This window comes from Phascolarctos cinereus, unplaced genomic scaffold, assembly GCF_003287225.1.
Source record: "Phascolarctos cinereus isolate Bilbo 61053 unplaced genomic scaffold, phaCin_HiC Scaffold_3;HRSCAF=262, whole genome shotgun sequence".
In the NCBI taxonomy this organism is placed as follows: domain Eukaryota; kingdom Metazoa; phylum Chordata; class Mammalia; order Diprotodontia; family Phascolarctidae; genus Phascolarctos; species Phascolarctos cinereus.
Window position 1 is genome coordinate 224,549,192 of NW_027555736.1, and position 19,185 is coordinate 224,568,376.

General features: G+C 41.8%; 1 protein-coding gene across 3 annotated transcripts; it reads right to left on the minus strand.

Moving 5' to 3' along the window:
* Positions 1-682: 682 nt before the first annotated feature.
* CIPC (CLOCK interacting pacemaker) lies at positions 683-17,779 on the minus strand. 3 transcript variants are annotated; one of them, XM_020986202.2, is made up of 4 exons: positions 17,643-17,779; positions 9,942-10,130; positions 8,211-8,380; positions 683-4,480 (listed from the first exon to the last, which is right to left on the minus strand). In XM_020986202.2, exons 2-4 carry the CDS (start codon positions 10,075-10,077, stop codon positions 3,587-3,589), a joined length of 1,200 nt encoding a protein of 399 aa, XP_020841861.1. In that variant the 5' UTR covers positions 10,078-10,130; positions 17,643-17,779; the 3' UTR covers positions 683-3,586. The 3 variants fall into 3 exon arrangements, with proteins under 3 accessions (XP_020841861.1, XP_020841863.1, XP_020841867.1); XM_020986204.2 differs by lacking the exon at positions 17,643-17,779 and adding an exon at positions 16,991-17,271; XM_020986208.2 differs by lacking the exon at positions 17,643-17,779 and adding an exon at positions 10,433-10,586.
* Between the last annotated feature and the right edge of the window lie 1,406 nt (positions 17,780-19,185).

Genomic DNA, 19,185 nt, shown 5'->3' on the forward strand with positions numbered 1-19,185 from the left:
TAACTGAAATTAAGTTTGGGGCTCCAAAAACACACAGAGATGTGCCTGATAAATCCCAGGCCTCCCATGTTCCCTAGTTAATAGTTATGAACTTCTGTTACATTACCTTGTGAAATATGTGAAAAACTTCTAATCCCAATGAATTTGGGTGTACATACCTTCAGTCTCTAACCCCACATTCCAGTTTTCTCTTCAAAAATAAAGGGAAGAAAAAAAAAAGCCCCGCGTCAAGGGGAGATGAAACATGGCATAGTGAGAGGGTTGGCTTGGAGTCAGCCTGGATGACATGAGTTCAAGTGCTGCCTCTGACACACATTAGGTGTGTGACAACGGCAAGTCACTTAACCAAAAACTATCAGTGCCTCAGTCATTCCCTTCAATGATCACTTATGGGTAGATTACCAATCTGCAGCAATATAGGGAAGTTTCTATACCAACAGTTCTCCAAACTGATCAAATCACAGGTCCAGTTTAAAATTTTATAAAGTCCTATCATTTGAAGCCTGAAATTAATTTAAATATTTACTATAGATGTCAGTCAACATTTTCTCTACCTCTAGGAGCAAAGCACTATATTGTACTAAGTGTTCTAGGGAGAATACAATTATAGAATACCTTTTCTCTGACCCCCAAAAGATCATAAACGTTTGTCTCCAAAGTTAAAAAGCAAAAAGACCAAACATTTTTCAAGTAGGTGACTTTTATTTCTCTTTCAAATTTCACAGTCAAGTCAATTTCTGCAAAATTGCATCCTTCCCCCAAAAGACATTTCTACCCTACAGAATTCACAGCTGGATATGCATATTAATGTATGCATAACAGTTACATCCTAGCTACAGGTAGCATGAAATTGGGAGGGGGAGGAGAGTCATAAGGGTCATACATCAATACTAGAATTAGGAGAAAAAAGGCAACAAAAAAGTTATTGATTACAAACTTCATTGACTCCATTTCCACAACCAATTTAATCCAATATCATTTTTTTTCTAGAGGCATTTCCATGTTGTTCATAGTAACAGCTAAAATTCTAGGGGCTGAAAATACACCTAGGGCACCTTCTGGATAAGATCTATGCCACGACTGACTTATCACTCACAGAAAATATTTGCTGCTTCATATATTAGACCCCACTACGCATCTGCGAGACCAATGCTACTTACAGCCTCGTCCAACCAGTGGAGCAGATATCTTCCTGATCAGCCCAAGAGTCGTTTTCCCACACGCAGATCTGGCTTCTGGTCCAGTTTGCTGGCCTCAATGCATCTCCCTCCACCTTCCCATGTCTAGATTCTCCATTCAGATCTAGCTACTTACAGTTTAATCAAAGAGAGAAAAACAATCTTAATAAGGCTTCCAGCTCTGAGGCATCTAGAACAGAAAGATTATCCTGAATCATATCTGTTTCTTATCTCCATTTAGTAATAAGGATCAATGACCACTTTCATCATCTTTTGCTGTGACACTAAGCAAAATGGAAACCTTAATCTGGGAAGAAGAACACAAGAAGCTTACAGCTCCACAGCGGATTTTTCTGATGAAATAAATTTGGTTCCCAGTAAGTGTTCTCAGTTCTGCCAAACAGTAAGGCTCATAAGTGGTGTCCAGGCTGTTCCGGAAAGCACCTGGCTCTATGGCTTCAATGCCAAATTGATCTGCCAAAAGGAAGTTTCTTAGCAGGCTGCACAGTGTGCCACTGCTCTAGTACCATGCAAACAGACACAGAGGAAGTAAGCGAGTTGGGCCAGAAGATCGTCAAAGGACAAGAGACTCTGTTTGGTGCCACAACTTGCTCTTGATTGAACTTTCTCCAGAAAACACAAGGCAGGTAAAAATTCTGCACTGATTAGAGCAGAGTCTAGATAAACGTAATAAGAATTATTAATGCCTATGTTGTATGATTCTTTTGAAATCAACGGTTTCAAAATCTTAATTTCTGAATACCAAAAAAGGAAGGGAGGTGGGGCTCTGGGTCCTTTTCCTATGATCCAAGTAAGAAATTTTCTATTATGTTAGAGTTATTCCCATAAGATAAAGAGGATTACCCTCAGCTTGTTCAAACTTCAAGAATTTCTTTGTTGAAAAGCTGAAGTCTCTGCATATTTTTCTGTTATCTGCATAATGAAAATTATTTCCTACACACAGAGGTAGAACTCCAGATAACGAGATATTTAAATCAAAGGATTACAAAGTTTTCTGGGCCTACGACTTTATCACCTAAAAACCTGTTTTACCTTTCTGCTCCAACAGAAAAGCGTCATGCTTTTGTCAAGTCTAGGAAATCTGATCATATCCTTCCTTTCCATATGAACTTGGATCAGTGACCTAAGTCTCTACAGCAGATTCAGCAATCTCAAACAGATGATGGAAGATGGTATGATATCATCAGCCCCTCTGTAATACTGGAAGCCAGCGCAAGTTTTAGGATTTGAAGGGAAAGTGATAAACTTGAAGAGAAGCTCACAATCTCAGGAGAATTTTACAGAATTCGAGGTATGCCCCCTAAAAGAGCTCTCCTTTTTTCCCTCACACCTTCAAGAGAGTGAGGGAAGCGCAGGGTAAACTTCACTTTGGGCATCCCCTCAAATTGATGTGAGAATTTTTAGACTCAATACAGGTCCAGTTATCTCACAGATGAAGAGGAATAAAAGCACAGCCACCTGAACTAGACGGATACAAACAAAATGATATGAGTTCTTGGTAACTTTCTCCAGGCTACCAAGTCAAACAATCAATCCATCAAACAACAACACTGCCAGGTTCTTATTAGAGAATTCTAGATGTTATGCAATCCACTAAATACTTCAGAAATCTTATTTTGCTCAGGTGTAAAGCCCTGATGCAGAGCAATCTGGTTTGTATGCAAAAATCTGCAGCTAATGTCAGTCTAATGCTATTACACTTTCACCTCAATTCTCCAGTTTAAGAAAATTAAATCTTAAGTGATTAGGCTGCTTTGCATATTACAACAAACTTGCACCAAAGGAATTTCAGATTTGGACCAAGTGGCATTCTATCTGTGGAATGCAGCAATAATGTAGGCATACCTCCACCTGTTTTTAGATGTGACTAAGACAAGTAAGCAAAAATCCATCAGAACCCTTTGGGTTCTCTACTCTCCAGTCTAACAGATTCCACAGGACCCATTGTGTGTGTATGTGTGTGCAGAGGGGTGTGTGTGTGTGTGTGTGTGTGTGTGCGTGTGCGCGCGCATGTGTGTGTGTGTTCTTTCCCATGCTGATGCATCTGTAAGCCTCCTTAATGAATGGATAATTGCTAGGAGAGCTCAGAAGAATAATCTCTCCTATCCCCATAGCATGTGTCTCTTATTCCTACCACCTGATTCATGCAGGGTCCAGGGACAGCTCCAGCCTGAGGCTCCTGTTGAAGTGTGACATAATACGGGCACAGTGCACAGGTTAGCAACAAGAGCCAGTTAACGGCAGGTGCTCTCACAAGTGAGCCTCATGAGCATACTCTTCAACTTTAAAACAAAAAGAAAGCTCCTTTAGAAGCTTTGGGGGACAGGAGCAAGTATCAGTAAGAAGCACTAGCATCACTCAGATGATGGCAGAATACGCCTCCTAGGCTATATGTTTGCATGAGCAGATAGCGCCTCAAAGTGACTTCCAGTCGGGCTGGACACAGACGTTAAAGACTCCTGTAATCTGGCCCAAGCCTGAGGAGCACTGCCCTTTGTGGCCTCCATCAGGAGCTGCGTCTGCTCTTTCAGCCGATCCAGCTCAGCCTGAGTTGCCTGGTTCTGCCGAATCAACTCCTTGGTTTTCAAAGTGATCTCCAACAAGCCGGACCTGTGCAAGATCACCAGGGTGTTCCGGAAGCGCCTGTGCCTGCTCTGCTGCTGCTCAGGGAAGGTTTCCAGAGGCTGGCGGACTTGGTCTCCTGCTCCAGGTGGGCCATAGGGAGCTGATAACGCCGACAGTGGCATGGGACTCTCTAACCCATGCAAAGTGCTATCAGATGAGCCAAGGGGGCTAGCAGGGGAAGCAAAAGTCAAATTTGGAGTTTTAGCCATACGGCTACTGGACACTGATGGACTACCAGGAACAGTTTGCAGACTTGTCACCAAAGATGACAAACGTTGCTGAACCGACTCCTGAGCGCGTTTTGTGTTGGGTGGCCCTGGAGCAGAAGGGTTAGATGGAAAAGTATTGGTCTTGGTTAGCCCAGTGGAAGACAAGCTTGTCCGGCGTCTCTCTGTACAGACTCGCTTCTGCACCCCGGTTTCTCCTCTGTCCTCTGGGGTGAGGGCAAGGCTCCTCTTGCCTGGATGTGGAGCTATTTTGGTGTAAGAGTTTAGAATAGGCAAGTAGTTTCTGGAGTCATTTTTCTTTTCGCCAGCAGGGTATGGGCTGACAGGAGGTGGCACAGATGGATGAAGGAATACTAGCTGTGGCTGAGCTGGAATCACTTCAAAAGAGGGCTGGACAGTCCAAGACTGGAGATGGGATGAATTTCTGCCCTGAAAAGAAAGAAGGAAAAGAACTCCATTGCCACATTTACACACTTATAAGATTAACAAAGCATCAATCAGAATTGGCAGAAAGGGTTTCCACTGCATACATAACAAATCCAGACCACATCACAGTCATGAGCTGAAAGAAGCCCTTTCAAAATCTGTGTATTTCTGACTGCAAACCTTATAAAATAATGAAAAGCTATTTCATTTTAACACCTTTTCTAATGAAGAACAAACATTTTTATTCCAAAGGTGTCACTTAGTTGTCAGTAGCTGTAGTCATTGTATAATTAGGGTCATAGCTAAGGTGATAATAAAATATGCTACAATTTCTGACATCAAGTTAAAATGTGATGCCAGCACATGAAATACAGGGCTCAAGGTATCATCCCATGCTTCTCCCTCTCCATTGTTAACACCTAGAGAGTGTCACCTAAACTTGCTGCCTCTGCTTCCTGTGCTCCACACAGTTCTCAACCCCTTCACTACCCTACTGAAACTCCACTCTTACAGGTCCCCAGAGACCTCTTAACTGCTCCATCTGATGGCCTTGTCTCAGCCCTTATTCCCCTTTCCACTCCCCATCTTTCTGGCACTGCTGACCATCCTCTTCTCCAACATACTCTCTCCTCAGATCACAGGGTCACAGCCTTAAGAGCTACAAGGGACCTTTGAGGGCATCTAGTTCAGCCTCCTCGGTTTATAGTTGAGGAAACTGAGTCCAAGAAAGGTCAAGTGACTTGCCCAAGGTTACATAGACAGTAAGTGGCAGAGCCAGGATAGAAGCCAGGTTCTCTGATTCCTTCTTTAGCATGTGTGATAATGCATTTCCCTTTCTTGGATCAACAGCCCTCTCCAACTCCTTAAGTATGAGTATAATGCTCCCCCAAAACTCTGGCTGGCCTTTGTCCCTCCTCCAAATTCTCTTGCTTGCTTGTCCCATCCATTACCATGGGTTCCATCTATCACCTCTAGACATATAACTTCCCAATCTATGAATCCAGCTTTACTCTCTCTCAAATTCCAGTTACATATCACAGACTACATGCAACTCAAGCTTCACAAATTAAAAACTGAACGTGGCCATCCCTCCTAAATCCATATATAGGTCTTTAAAGCATTGATTCAGACAGTACTGTACCCTAACTCCAGAGGACCGGTCCAGCTCAGTTTTGAGGGGGATCCCCAAAGAGATCTTTTAAAGGTCTAAGTCAACTTAAGGTCACCCTACTATAAAATATAACCACAGAAAAACACTTAATTCTAAGATTTGTGCCTGTTGTATAAGACAGACACACAGGATAGATGTCTCAAGCCAAACAAGAGTACATTTGAATTTCCAGGGAAATTTTAGACCAGGAATGAATCAGAGGAGTGAAATGACTAGTCTGGCCCAGAATAAAGTACAACTTCAGCTTGTTCCTAGTTCAGACCCATATCATAAGGGTGAGCCAGAATTAAGGGGAGATTTATAAGGTAAATAGCTGATTGCTTCACTGCATTCCAGTCCTATGGCTTTAGAATGCCTCTCCCCACAAACTGACATTTTTTTTACAAGAACGTTTCACTGCTGCGCTTTAGCATAATATACTATGTCCACTGCCCTAAAGAACATCTGGCTTAGTTATCAGATATGCAAACTCATTTCAGAGCCTGAGTATCACATAATTTGTCAACTAGACAAGAACTTAGATATCACGTAACCAAATTCTCTCATTTTTACAGATAAGGAAACCAAGGCCCACTGAAATGATTCTGTCAAGGTAACAGCTAACCAGTGAATAGAACTAGAACAAAAAAGCAAAATAAAACTACGTTAAACAGTGCAGCAGAGGACAGCACATTTTATCCAACAACACTCAAAACAAGACTATTACAAACCTGAAACAATACTTCACCGCCTATCACATAAACAGTAACAAAAAGGGTTCCCCCCAAAAACAACTCACTTAGCAATGTGAGCTACTTAAAATTAATTCTCAGTTCATGCCATTCCCTAGCGTTTTCTATCCCAATAAACCACCAAAGCCTTTCTAGCCAATCACGCTCATGAAGAATACTGCACTGCTGGAAAAGCACATTCAGAACACAACCTTGGATCACCATCAATTTTCTATAGCTACCAACATGGCCTACAACAAAGAGAAGCTATAATCACACACACAAGAAAGAGAAGCAAGGGGCCCAGAGAAAAGGTAGGAAGAAAAAGAAACACATTCAAATAAAAGCCAGCAAAGGGATAGTACTGGTGATTCAAGGACACTTAAATCAGGTTTTATTTACTACCTTTGATCTTGCTTTTCATTTTCTCACTGAGGACTGTACCAGCAGCTGAGAGGTAATCTCCTGAACAACACCCCTTTTCATAACTCGCTAGAATGCCACTAGGCTTCCCTGTTAGAAATCAATACGTTCTCCTGGGAAGAACCAGGCAGTAGTTATAATGCTAACGTTTTTTGTGAAATTGAGCCATGTTCTTTTAACCATGCACTAAGGTATAAAAAAGTCAAAGCTATTCAAAGTATTTTTATCCTCGAAGACATCCTCCTCAACCAAGGATGGCCCTCACCACTAAAAGAACCACACTTTTCTGACAGTAGAGTCAGGTAAAGTTAAAAAGCCCCTTCCTTAAATGATGTCTGGGCTTAAACATTTACTTTTACTCATTCCTCAGCTTTTGTTATTCACAAATAGGTTCATAGCTCTATAGCTACGCTTAAATTGTAAACTTGGGTCATCTTTTCCTTCATGGTTACTTGATTATTATGTGATGTATATAATTATGCCATAATTAAAGGACAAATTTACATATTTCTTTGCACCATAACTGCTGTCAAATCTGGCCAAGACTACATAGAAACAAAAGAGTTCGTCTGTCAAATAAATGTGAATGGGTGCCCTTGTTCCCACACCTTTGGAGTGTCCCAGCAGGCACAATCTTCCCATCCCTTTGTGTCTAAGCAGTGAGTGACTGTTTAAACTGCTCATACAAATTTCCAAATTCTAAAGACGAAATTCTAGGGTTATCAAAATCTTCTAACCCACTTCTCCTGTCTCACCTTTTTAATGTTCTTTATGCTTTCTATCCCTTAACAGCCAAATAGATATCTAAATCTAACCAGATTGACTTTATACATCACCTTTTCATATTTACCATACTAAGAAATACTGAATTGACCTAGTAACTGGTAAGGCAATACTATAAAATAAAAAAGGCTTAAGATGTAACATCAATAAACATGAAAGATACTTCTCATTCTGAAACAACAAATTATTATATTCTATTTCCCTAAGTTTCCTCCATAGTTTCAAATCAACTGAAGATTTTTCTTAGTTTTCTCTCCTAAACTGCTTTCTGAGAATGTTATACAGCTAAAAGATTGCTTATCTGAAGAGCTACATTGCAGGACAGATTTCCTTTGTATATAATTAAAGGACTGCCAAATGTGTTCATGGAACTTAGATGCTAAAATTCTCATAAATATCATTTTTAGCCATGTCAGTGAATGGAAGATTAACATTTTCACTCTAACAGAGAATTTCAGTGCCAGTCTATTCCCCTGTGGCGTGTTCCTAAAACTTCTGCTTTATCCAGAGGATAGCAGATAAGAAGGAAAAAGGCCCTAGTAGAGCACAGTGGCAAAATCAGAAGAATAAAGAATCTTTTAAAGACAGAAAGTATAGGCTTTTAGCACACAGATTTTCAGAGATATTCTTCTTCAGTGATCTTTACCTGTCTGACCAACACATTCTTCATGACAACCATGGAAGACAGAGCTGGAAAGGAATTACTCGCTATTGTGGAGTTCTGTCGGGGCCCATCTTCTCCGTGCCAGCCTAGGGTGTTCAGCACATCCTCTGAGTCCATTTGCTCTGCAGAGCTCAAGCACTCTGAGCTTCCATCTGATACCAGGAAAAGTCAGAAAAGCAGTTAGTTGAGTCTGTGGCCACCAGACAGCTCGCCTTCTACCTCAGAACGCCAGCTTATCGCGTCTTCTTCAGGGGCCACTGGGCTTTGTTGATGAGGGGCTCAGATTACTTGATGCTACTTGACGGCCAATTGGCAGTCAATGACTGAAATGAGTTGGGGAATTCCGACCAGATCCTTCCGGATAGGGACTCATGTTTAAATCCCTCTCATCAGAAGGAACACAAACTCAATGAAAGTCTCAACGGGGGACTTCTAGACATGAAATTAACCCTTTTAGCTTAGGTTTAAAAACTATGAGGAAAATGTACACGCCCCTTTGTGCCTGTCTAATCTGAGACCCTAATGAGAGAGCCTATATTCCTAATATAAAATGCACAAAAATTGAAGATAAAATGAAAATTATCCCTAGCCCATTTTAATTGGAGTTGTACAGCAGCATTCCAAGCTTTGTTAAAATTCTGACCGTTAAAATAATTTTTTATTATTAATAATTGGCAACAAAAACAAACAATATAAAAAACCCAAGAGTTTGTCATGTGAAATTCTCATATAAGAAACTCTGAAATTCTATCATTTTAAAATATATAAACATACATGACACATATATGCACATACACACATATATCCTTATATATAAATAAAATTCAATGTAGTAACAAAACTATTCTATATTTGTGTCTCCTTCTATGCTTCATTTTCTTCTGTGAAATTTTTTAAAAATACACTGTATTAATCTTTTTATGTCTATCACCAAAATCCCCACAGAATAACCCAAGGACTACGAAGACAAAGGAAAACAAAGATTAAGAACAAACAATGCGTTGACTGTTCTAAAAGTTAATTTCTGGCAAACAAAGTTATTTTAACACATCACTCAGTAATTCTACTGAGCTGATTCCTTAACTGTTAACGATCAACAATGCACAAAGTGTTTTTTCCTGCAGTCTGATAAACTATTTGTGCAGAAAAAACAGCTGAAACAACAGAAGCGTGAGTACTGAAATATTTTTCCCTGCAAGAGTGGAAAGCATTTGGTTTAAAGCTCGGAGATCAATCTGTAACTAGATGTCCCATCCTCCTGACATTGTCAGCAGCTGCTCTGAATGTAATATTACTGTATGACATCAGAAAAACTATTTTAGAGTTTAGATATTTATCCTGTGTATAAAAGTGCATCATCCTAGTCAGACAAGTAAGTGATGAGTGGAGGAGATTCTGAAAACCAACTGTTATGGTTATAATGGGTGGTTGGCTGTTCAGTCCTTTTCAGCTGTGTCCAAATCTTCGTGACCCCATTTGGGGTTTTCTTAGTACAGATCCTGCAGTGGTTTGCCATTTCCTTCCCCAGCTCATTTTACAGTGAGGAAACTGAGGCAAACATGGTTATGTGACGTGTCCAGGGTCACACAGCTAGTAAATGTCTGAGGACAGATTTCAACTCAGGAAGATGAGTCTTCCTGACGCCAGGTCTGGCACTCTATGCACTGCGCCACCTAGCTGCCCCTTATAATGATAACAAAAAGTATTTTTAACCTGAAAATCCAGAGTCCTTATCTGACTCAGCAGCTGCCATGCTGAAGCGATGAGCCATTTGTTTTCTCTCCATTACTTTGCCAAGTTTAGCCAATAGCCTTCTCGGGCTGCTTCTGGGTGGGTCTTTTCTCTCCATACTCTCACTGTGCGGGAAGCAGATTCATCAACACTCTTTCCATCTGGACAACCCTACGATAACAATTAAATAAGAAGTCATTAATCCTTAGGAGCTGAAAAAAAGCAACTTCAATGGTGAAGCGCAAATCACTCATACACAAAGACTAGCTCCCTCCGGCTTCTGGTATGTCTTCTTGCAGGCCTCAGTGAACAAAAACAATGTATTTCATAGACTAATTTCCTTCCAACTTTCAAATATATAGACTTTTAGATTCACTTCCAAATTGAAGCATAAGCAGTTGAAGGCTTTGAATGTCTTTAACAAAGAAACATTTACTAGACTTTTTAGAACAGATAATAGGTTATCAATTTACCTTTATTTCTGAAATGAAATGGATGTTTTTGGACCAGTTCTTACTTCATACTGCAAAAATTAAGGTCGCAGGGGCAGCTAGGTGGCACAGTGGATAGAGCACCGGCCCCGGAGTCAGGAGGATGTGAGTTCAAATCCAGGCTCAGACACACAACACTTGCTGTGTGACCCTGGGCAAGTCACTTAACCCCACTGCCTGGCCCTCCCCCCCTAACAAAATTAAGGTCTCAAAGCCTAGCCCAGATGACCTCCCATAGCGTCCAGACTTTCCGTTAATACTACGAGTGTCTCAGTACTTTGTCCAAACTACGCGCACACTACCCCAAAGGTAAAAGTGTTCCAGTCACTTCTGGCAGTTTTTAGGCTTAAAGGTAGTTTTCACAAAAGATTCAAATAGGTCACTAAGCCATAAATAAATAGGAGTTTATTATGGAACAGTTCTAACTTGTACACAGAAGACCTAAGTCCTAGAATGGGAGGGTGGAAGTAAAGAAGTGTTTCGTTGCTGGACTCAGATTTGGGGGTTTTGGGCAGAAAGAGGAAGAGAGAGGGAAGAGACAATGAGGAATAGCCTAGCCCTAGTGGAAAAGTTCCTCCTAGACTTACATATTTAGTTGCTTCACTAACTCTCCATCACTCCTAGTTTTCAAGACATTTGACTCAAGGGCTGGGCATGTGGATTATTGCTCAGATGTGTCTGATGGGTGTCACAGGCAGGGAGCCCCTACAAGCCTGGGGAGTAAAAGTTTCCAGAAATCGACTCAAAGAGAAAGTGCTAGGTGGGAGGAGAGGATGGGGTGCAGAGCAGAGGGCTTGCTTAATAAGTCCTAAGAAAGGTTTTGTGGACTCTCACAGAAGATAAAAGCTTTGGGGTGATCAGGGTAAGTGGATGAACGGGAAACCGACAGTAACATCTGTATTTGCATAGAACTTGTGGTTTACAAAGTGCTTTCACACAATCATTTCATGACAACCCTAAAGAGTAAGCAAGGTATGGATTATTAGCTGTTTCGCAGGTAAAAAAAAAAACTGGACCTCAGAAAAGTTAAGGGATGTGGCCAAAGTCACATAGCTACTCAGTGGCAAAGCCTAGAACAGAAGCCAAATTGTTAAATGCTGAAATGGGTCACAAAGCTAATCACACAATTGACAGACCAGTGAAAACTGAGACTACCTCAGATTTAGCTCTTTCAAAAAGGTCCTTTTAGGATCAGCAAAGAAAAACACTAAATGGGTACTACAAGGTTGGCACTGAGAAGCACAAAAAAACAAAAACAAAACCTAAAGCGCTTAGCTAGAGCAATGCTTAAGGAAAAAAAAAATAATAAATAATCCTGAGTCTGAGTACTCCAAATCCTTGGGATATTTTAAGTGCATAATCAATTTATGACTTTATTCTATGAGATTTATGGATATTTGTTTCATTGTTAGGTTCAACACTTTTGTTTCCTTGTCTTCTTAAATGTCCTGACACCCAATTATCTATAGGACACAACTACTGTTGAAAAAAAAAGCCTCCCCAAACTAACAAATGAAAACTGATTTTTTTTTTACTAGACAATAATCAATTAACATATCATAAATTATTAGGTCTGTTCCAAAACTGAGTCTAGTAGTTGGGAGAATCAGTCACTAGCAACTGGAGGATTGCAAAAGGTTTCATGGAGAAGGGAGTGCTTGAGCTGAATCTTGAGGGAAATAACGTATTCTATGAGACAGATGATATGAAGCCTGAGAGCATTCCAGGCATGGGAGATGGCCAGTGCAGATGCACAGATACTACAGCAGCAATGCCAAGAACTTCTGGCAAACACAAGCAACTAATAAATAGGCAGGGGGAGGACCCAAACTAAAATTAAATTGAAATTAAGGATGTTTAAAGCTTGCCCAACTCCTTACTGACTGGAGTAGAGGACATCAGGGAGCTCAGCCAGTCCGAATGAGAACAAATTCCACATTAGAATACCAGTATAGTTAGTGAATATATATACATATGGCATAGTGAATATATATAAATGTAGCATAGTTAAACATTCAACTGATTTAAGGATATAGGCTTCTTTACCTATAAATTTATTTTTATTTTGTTCACTGGTTAATTTTTAAATATAAATGTATATGTAAATATATTTAAAAATTAAACATTAGATACACAAATAAAATAAATGTATTCTTTACCTGTAAATTAATTTCTAACCACCAAGAACCCCTAGACAGATTACTCATTTATTTCTATGTGCATAAAAGAGAGAAAATGGAAATGTCATTTCTTGTACCAAACTGTGCACAATGTAATGTCTCTGTACTGCATAAGAAGCTTGACAGCTTGAATAACCCGGATAAAACAGTGGACTAACATGTATAATTGTATCTCTAATTAAATCAGGGTCTTTTTGTGTGAAATGCAACAAATGTACACATTTTAATTTTCTTGTAAAGAATGTTGTTGTTGTTAAGAAATTAATTGCAGGCCTCTTCAAAATGGAAGTAGATGTGGCTAAGGGATGGTCATTCAGACTAATACAAAGATGAAAATGAAGAACGTAAATTAGGAAAGGAGTTCCTTACTCCTATTTTGTAAATAATGTCAACACGAAGTTTCCTATCTCACCAGCAATGTACTGCCTGAGTGAACAAAGTTAACACAGCTCTTTCAATAAAGGGTTTTAAAAAATCAGTTACTTTTGTAGAGTCAGCAGAGCTGACTAACAAATTGGATTTCATTCTGCCACAAACAAAATGGGCAGAGCAAACCTGACTGTAGAATTGGAGAGAAGTAAAAGGATCATAGACAGATTTCCAGATCATAAGATCCTAGATTCGGAGATGGAATGGACTTTCAAAGCCACCCTTTTTACAGAATGGCAACTAGGTAGCACAGTGCAGAACTGGAGAGTCAGCAAGAGCCAAGTTCAAATGCTGCCCCAGATACTGATTGTATGACCCTAGGCTAGTCACTTAACTCTGGGGGCCACAGTTTTCTCATCTGTAAAATGGGGATGATAGCAGTTACTGCCCAGAGTTGTTGCGGCAGTCAATTCAGTTAATACACAGCGTTCTGCAAACCATAAAGCTCTACATAAATGCTAGCTATTCTAATAATTGCAGATGAGAAAAATGAAGCAAAGAAGCATTAAATGACTTGCCCAGGGTCACTCATCCAGTAAATAATGTCTGAGTCAGGACTGATCCTGGGTATCTCTGACTCCAAGCCTAGCACTAAATACACTTTACCAAAATGGCTCTTCAAGTGAGATTTTTGCACCCACGTTCTCTGTCTCTAGAGCTCTTGCTTTTCCCACTGTACCTCCATGTTTATACAATACTTACTGACACTAGAACATCTGTGGTTTTTTGCTGTTGTTGTGTGATTGTTCAATAATTTCAGGTGTGTCTGATGCTTTGTGACCCCATTTAGAGTTTTCTTGGCAAAAAATACTAAACTGGTCTGCCATTTCCTTTTCCAGTTCTTTTTATAGATGAGGAATCTAGGCAAACAGGGTTAAGTGACTTACCCAGGGTGATACAGCTAGTGTCTGGCACTGGATTTGAACTCAGAAAGATGGGTCTTCCTGATTCCAAGCCCAATGTTCTATCCACTGTACCACCTAACTGCCCTGGGATATCCACGGTAATCAGAAATTAAAAAATACAAAAATATTTTACATGGTAAACAGAGGAATTTTTATATGTAAACCTCTAATGTAAAGTTGTTTTTTTTAGAGAACAGAAATCTTTAATGTCCCAACAAGGTTCAAGTGAGACAAGACTACAGGGCTACATTATACCTTTAGTTTTTTTCTCTCTGTGGAATGAGACACATTCTTTTCAATGAGTGGTGATGATGCGAAAATTCAACCACTGAACAAAAGACTTTACTAATAAATAGAATCACATAAGGCACTCAACAGGAGAGGTAGCAGTTAGACTGATGGCATTTATTTATCAATGATCTCAGAATGAGAGCTACACAAAATGGCAAAATATCAAAACCTAAAGTAGTTGCATTGCTTTAAGTGCAAATTTAAATAGCTATTGGCAAACTAGAGCCTGAGAATTCATTGCTCAACTCTGTGCCTCTAAGTCATCTGTTCATTTCTGGCACAGGCCGACAGTGGCTAAAATTACTTTGTAGACATCTGAAGTCCTACTGTGAAAGGTGTTAGGGCTATTTCTCTAGGACTTTATTAGAATCTGAACTGAACCAAAACAAGTTGTCACAACTGGCACTAATCAGGCCTTTTCTTTATATAAATGTAACAGTTCTTGAGGGTCCCCAGAGTACAAAGATCACACAAAAGGGCAAAACAACAATAAATAATTTGTATTATGGTTTTTTTCTGTTAAAAATGTACACATGCATTCAAATACACTAACAAGAATCACGTATTGCAATTTCTAAACTATGTCATAACTATTAACTACTGTTTTATCAACAAAGTGATAAAAATCTATTCCCAGTCCATATCCTCCTGAAGCTTTTTATAACATCTCTGTTGGCTCATCAGTAATGCAAAGGTCCTCACTATTTCATAAGCAAAGGTTCTGCATATCCAAATAAAGGACAAATAAGATTACTCCTAGATTTAGTCAACTTTAGGCCCCAAAGATATGATCTGCCCTCTCTCTTCCAAGACAGAAACTAGAACAGGGGTGGGCCCTTTAGGTCCTCAGATGCAACCCTTTGACTGAAGGTCACATGTAGGCTTAGGGCTGAAAGTTCTCCACCCTTGAACTAGAAAGTAACTCACTTGATGAGGTGAGAATCAGGGTGTTAGTCACCGGATAATTAACTGAGAGCTGAAAGGGATTTTAGAGGCTATGGAGTCATTTTATAGATTAGGAATGTGAAGTGTAGAGATTAAGTGACTTGCTCTACTAGCATCTGAAGCAGGATTTGAAGACAGGTCTTTCTTACTCACATCCATTAGCTCACCATGGTATACACATGCTGGGTGAGGCAAACTAACCAGGTAAATTAAAAGGATGTTCGGTAGAATTCATAGTAATCCAAAAATATTTATCTGTGCCTTCAAAGCCCTAATAACCTAAGGAAGTGATCCCGTATGAACCTGGGCCAGGAAAGAAAGAAAGAAGCAAAGAAGGAAGGAAAGAAGGAAAGAAAGAAAGAAAGAAAGAAAGAAAGAAAGAAAGAAAGAAAGAAAGAAAGAAAGAAAGAAAGAAAGAAGGAAGGAAGGAAGGAAGGAAGGAAGGAAGGAAGGAAGGAAGGAAGGAAGGAAGGAAGGAAGGAAGGAAGGAAGGAAGGAAGGAAGGGAGAAAGAAAACCAAGTATAAGTAGAATGGGTCTGCACTATTTTCAGCTTGCTAAACTTTGCCTAAAGTCTTCCCTTAAGAATTAAATTATTTTTATAAAGTGGTGTCTATATGGAACTGAGAGGTTAAAAACTGGGCATGACAGAATACACAGGATGAAATATAACTCTTTTACAAATAAAAGCACAGGATAAATATAGCTAGAACAGTAAAATAACAATGTACTCTAAGTTTATTCTCTGTCTTGAATTTCCAAAGGCATGATTATAGATCAACATTAGCATATTCTAACAGAGAAGAGAAAGTGCCTAAATTTCTAACACTTATATTCCCTCTCACATCCATTTCCACTCCTCCGCAATGTCACTCCCAGACCAATCCCTATGCCACCTTTGGGATGATACAATTTACCCCTCACAATTTTCTAGGTTTGGTATAGTCCACCAGTTCACTTCACTGCCTTCTTCAGAGAAGAGATGGATGACAGAACTTTGCCTCAATTCCCCATCTGCCGCAAGTAGCATTTCAGCAACAGTGACCACCTACCCACTCCCATCAGCCCACATTACATCTGTGCAAATCAGCATCTACCAGCCTGTTAGCTCAGCAGGGCAGAACAGGGCCAAACCCTGGGTACTGTACTGTGACTGGCAAGCTACCAGCCCAGGGCAAATACCCAAACAACATGAACTGCGAGAGTGTCTTGAACAACAAGTAGGATTTCTCAAACCTGCACCCCAAGCCCCAAACAGGACTGCTGGATCTCCTTTCAACCAAAAGACCCGGTGTCCTTATTTCAGTCTCTCTCCTGTTCCTTCACTTCCACCCTATCACTGCCACCACCGGCCTATCCACCTGAAGCCTTTCAAGTACTCTCTTGCCAGCAGTAGCCTTGTTCCTCTGCTGGATCTGTCAAGGTGCCCCCTCCCCCCAATACACACCTGTCCTTCCCCACTATCTTCCAAGCCTGCCGCCTATGTTGCCTCTTCATTTGTTCCTTCCCCTCTTCCCAGACTTCCCACTTCGCCTCCCCTCCCCTAACTCCCCTCTTCCTTCCCTTAATTTCATTTCTGCCCCATCCACCCCACCCCCTTCACCTCATTCCCCTCCATCCTGCCCCTTTCCATTCCTTCATTCTCCCTTCGTCTCTGCCCTCTTCACTCTCCCCATTCTCCTCCTTCCTTCCCCTCATTCACCCTCCACCTCACTCTCCCCAGCCTCGCTTCTTCCTTTCTTTCATCATCTCAGCCCCTCACCCTGCCCAACTTCCCCATCTGCTCTTTACCTGCCCTTCCCTCTTCCGGCATCCTAGCGTGGGAGGAAAAGCACAGGATTTGGAGTAAGGACCAGGGTGAACCAAAAGGTCCCTTATCCTCTCTCAGCCTCACTCTCCTCGTGTGTATGATAACGCCAGCCTCACATGCCTGTCCTCGTGTGTAGGGAATGCCTACCTCTCGGGGTGGTTGTAAACAGCGAATAAAATAATGTCTGTAAAGCGCTACATAAGTGTCAGCTTATTCTGATCCACACCTCTCCTCCCACCTTCCCTCCAACCTCAACTCCTCCTCCTCCACTTCTACTTCTCCTTGGCCCTTTCCTCTCTCCCCTACTACACCTTACCCTTCCCTGCTTCTTTAACTTTTTACAGGATGGAAAGCCGAAAGAGATCTTATCGATCTCTCACACAAACGCCTTCATTCTACAGGTGCACAGAGGTCCAGAGAAGTTAAGTGACTTGCCCAAGGTCACACAGGTCGGAATTCGATCCCAAATCCCAGGTCTCTGAATCTTTCTTTCTTGCCCGCCACCCACCCTCCTCGATTCCTCCGGCCGGCACTTTATCATTCTCCGCGCCCGGGGTCCTGCCGCTTTCCCAACTTTCCCCGGCTCGGCCCCTTTCCCTTCCAGCCCGCGGGGCCTTCTCCGCTCCCTCTCACCTGGGGCAGGGGTCGCTACTCCAGGACCAAACACAGGCTGTCATAAGGCGCATGCGCGAACCGGACCCCAAGGCACCATGACAACCCCGTCATCGTCGCCGTCGTAATCTTGGTCGAGAGTTTTCCCCCCGCCTCCCCCTCCCACCTCCCCGGAAGACCTTCCCTAGCCACGTGATCCAACGGGGACAACCATAGGAACCACTAAGACAGATCCGCTCTCCTAGAAGGGCCCCTTCACAAACATGCCCCGCCTCCCCCGCCGGAAACAGCTGCCTCACTTGAGTCGACCTCGCCCGCCCCCCTTGCAAGGAGATCGTTGAATGGTGGGACGGGAGGGGTGGTCTGCGCCACGTGCGACGTAGCGTCTTTCCTGCTAGGCTGACATCTCTATGGTTAAAAGGACTGGCGGGGGCGGAGGGAGGGGCGCGCCTTCAGACTCCGCATGCGCAATGCGCTTTTACCGCCATTTTGTAAGGATGTTCTTAAGTGTGAGAGGAACTGAGGAGTAACGTTCGCCCAACTTCCCGAGGGTGGAGGGAAATATTTGGGTCTTTGGAAGGTTGGGGTGTTGCCTAGAATTCTGCAGATCCTACGGACTGGGGCAGAGACTGGTTTGGGAAATGTTTTTTCTTTTTTAAAGTTACCACGAGTTAAAAATGAAAGCACACACACAAAAGGCAAAGTAAAACGTTTGAAGCTCGGTGCAGCCGGCCCAGTGGGGCGCCACGCCCTGTAGGCAGCGTGTAAACCCGAGCGCAAGTGAAACTGGGACAGCTGTGGCGTGCTCGCCGGCGAAGAAAGTGACGGCCTTCCCAGGCTGCCTGCGGGAGGCCGCGCTCAGCCACCGCTTTCCTTTCTGCTCTGACACAGAGACGGACTTTTAGGCGAAAGTGCTTTAGGGAGCGAGGCTGCTGCTTCTCTTAGTTCAAGGCAACAAGTATTAAGTGAGCAGGGGCCGAGATCAGGGCCTGGGCCTAAAACGAAATAGCTCTTGGACTCAGTGATTTTGTGCTCTCTTGGGGGAAACAATTACGTGGAAATTTTAATGCAAAATAGTCTGAATTACCTTGAAATAGGTAACTCCCAGGTGAGGAAACTCCCTCTATAGCTGCAGGCTGACACCTTTACAATCTGTATACTTAGAGCCCTGAGAGGTTGAGTGTTATGCTCAGGGTCATGCAGCCAATGTGTCAGAGGCACAACCTGAACCCAGCTCTTCTTGGCTTCAAAGCTGGCCTTTTATGTGCTACGATGAGTTGCCTCTTACTAATGTAAAATATATACAAAGTAATTTCCTGGACAATGTTAGCAGCTAGGAGAAATCAAGATAGGCTTCCAGTAGGATTGAGTTAAGCTTTGAAGAAAGGTAGGTGGCTAGTGGGTAGAATTGAGGGCCTGAGAAGACTCCTCTTCCTGAGTTCAGATTTGGCCTCAGATGCTGAGTAGCTGTGTTACCTTGGGCAAGTCACTTAACCCTGTTTGCCTCATTTCCTCAATCTGTAAAATGAGATGGAGAAGGAAATGGCAAACCACTCCATTATTG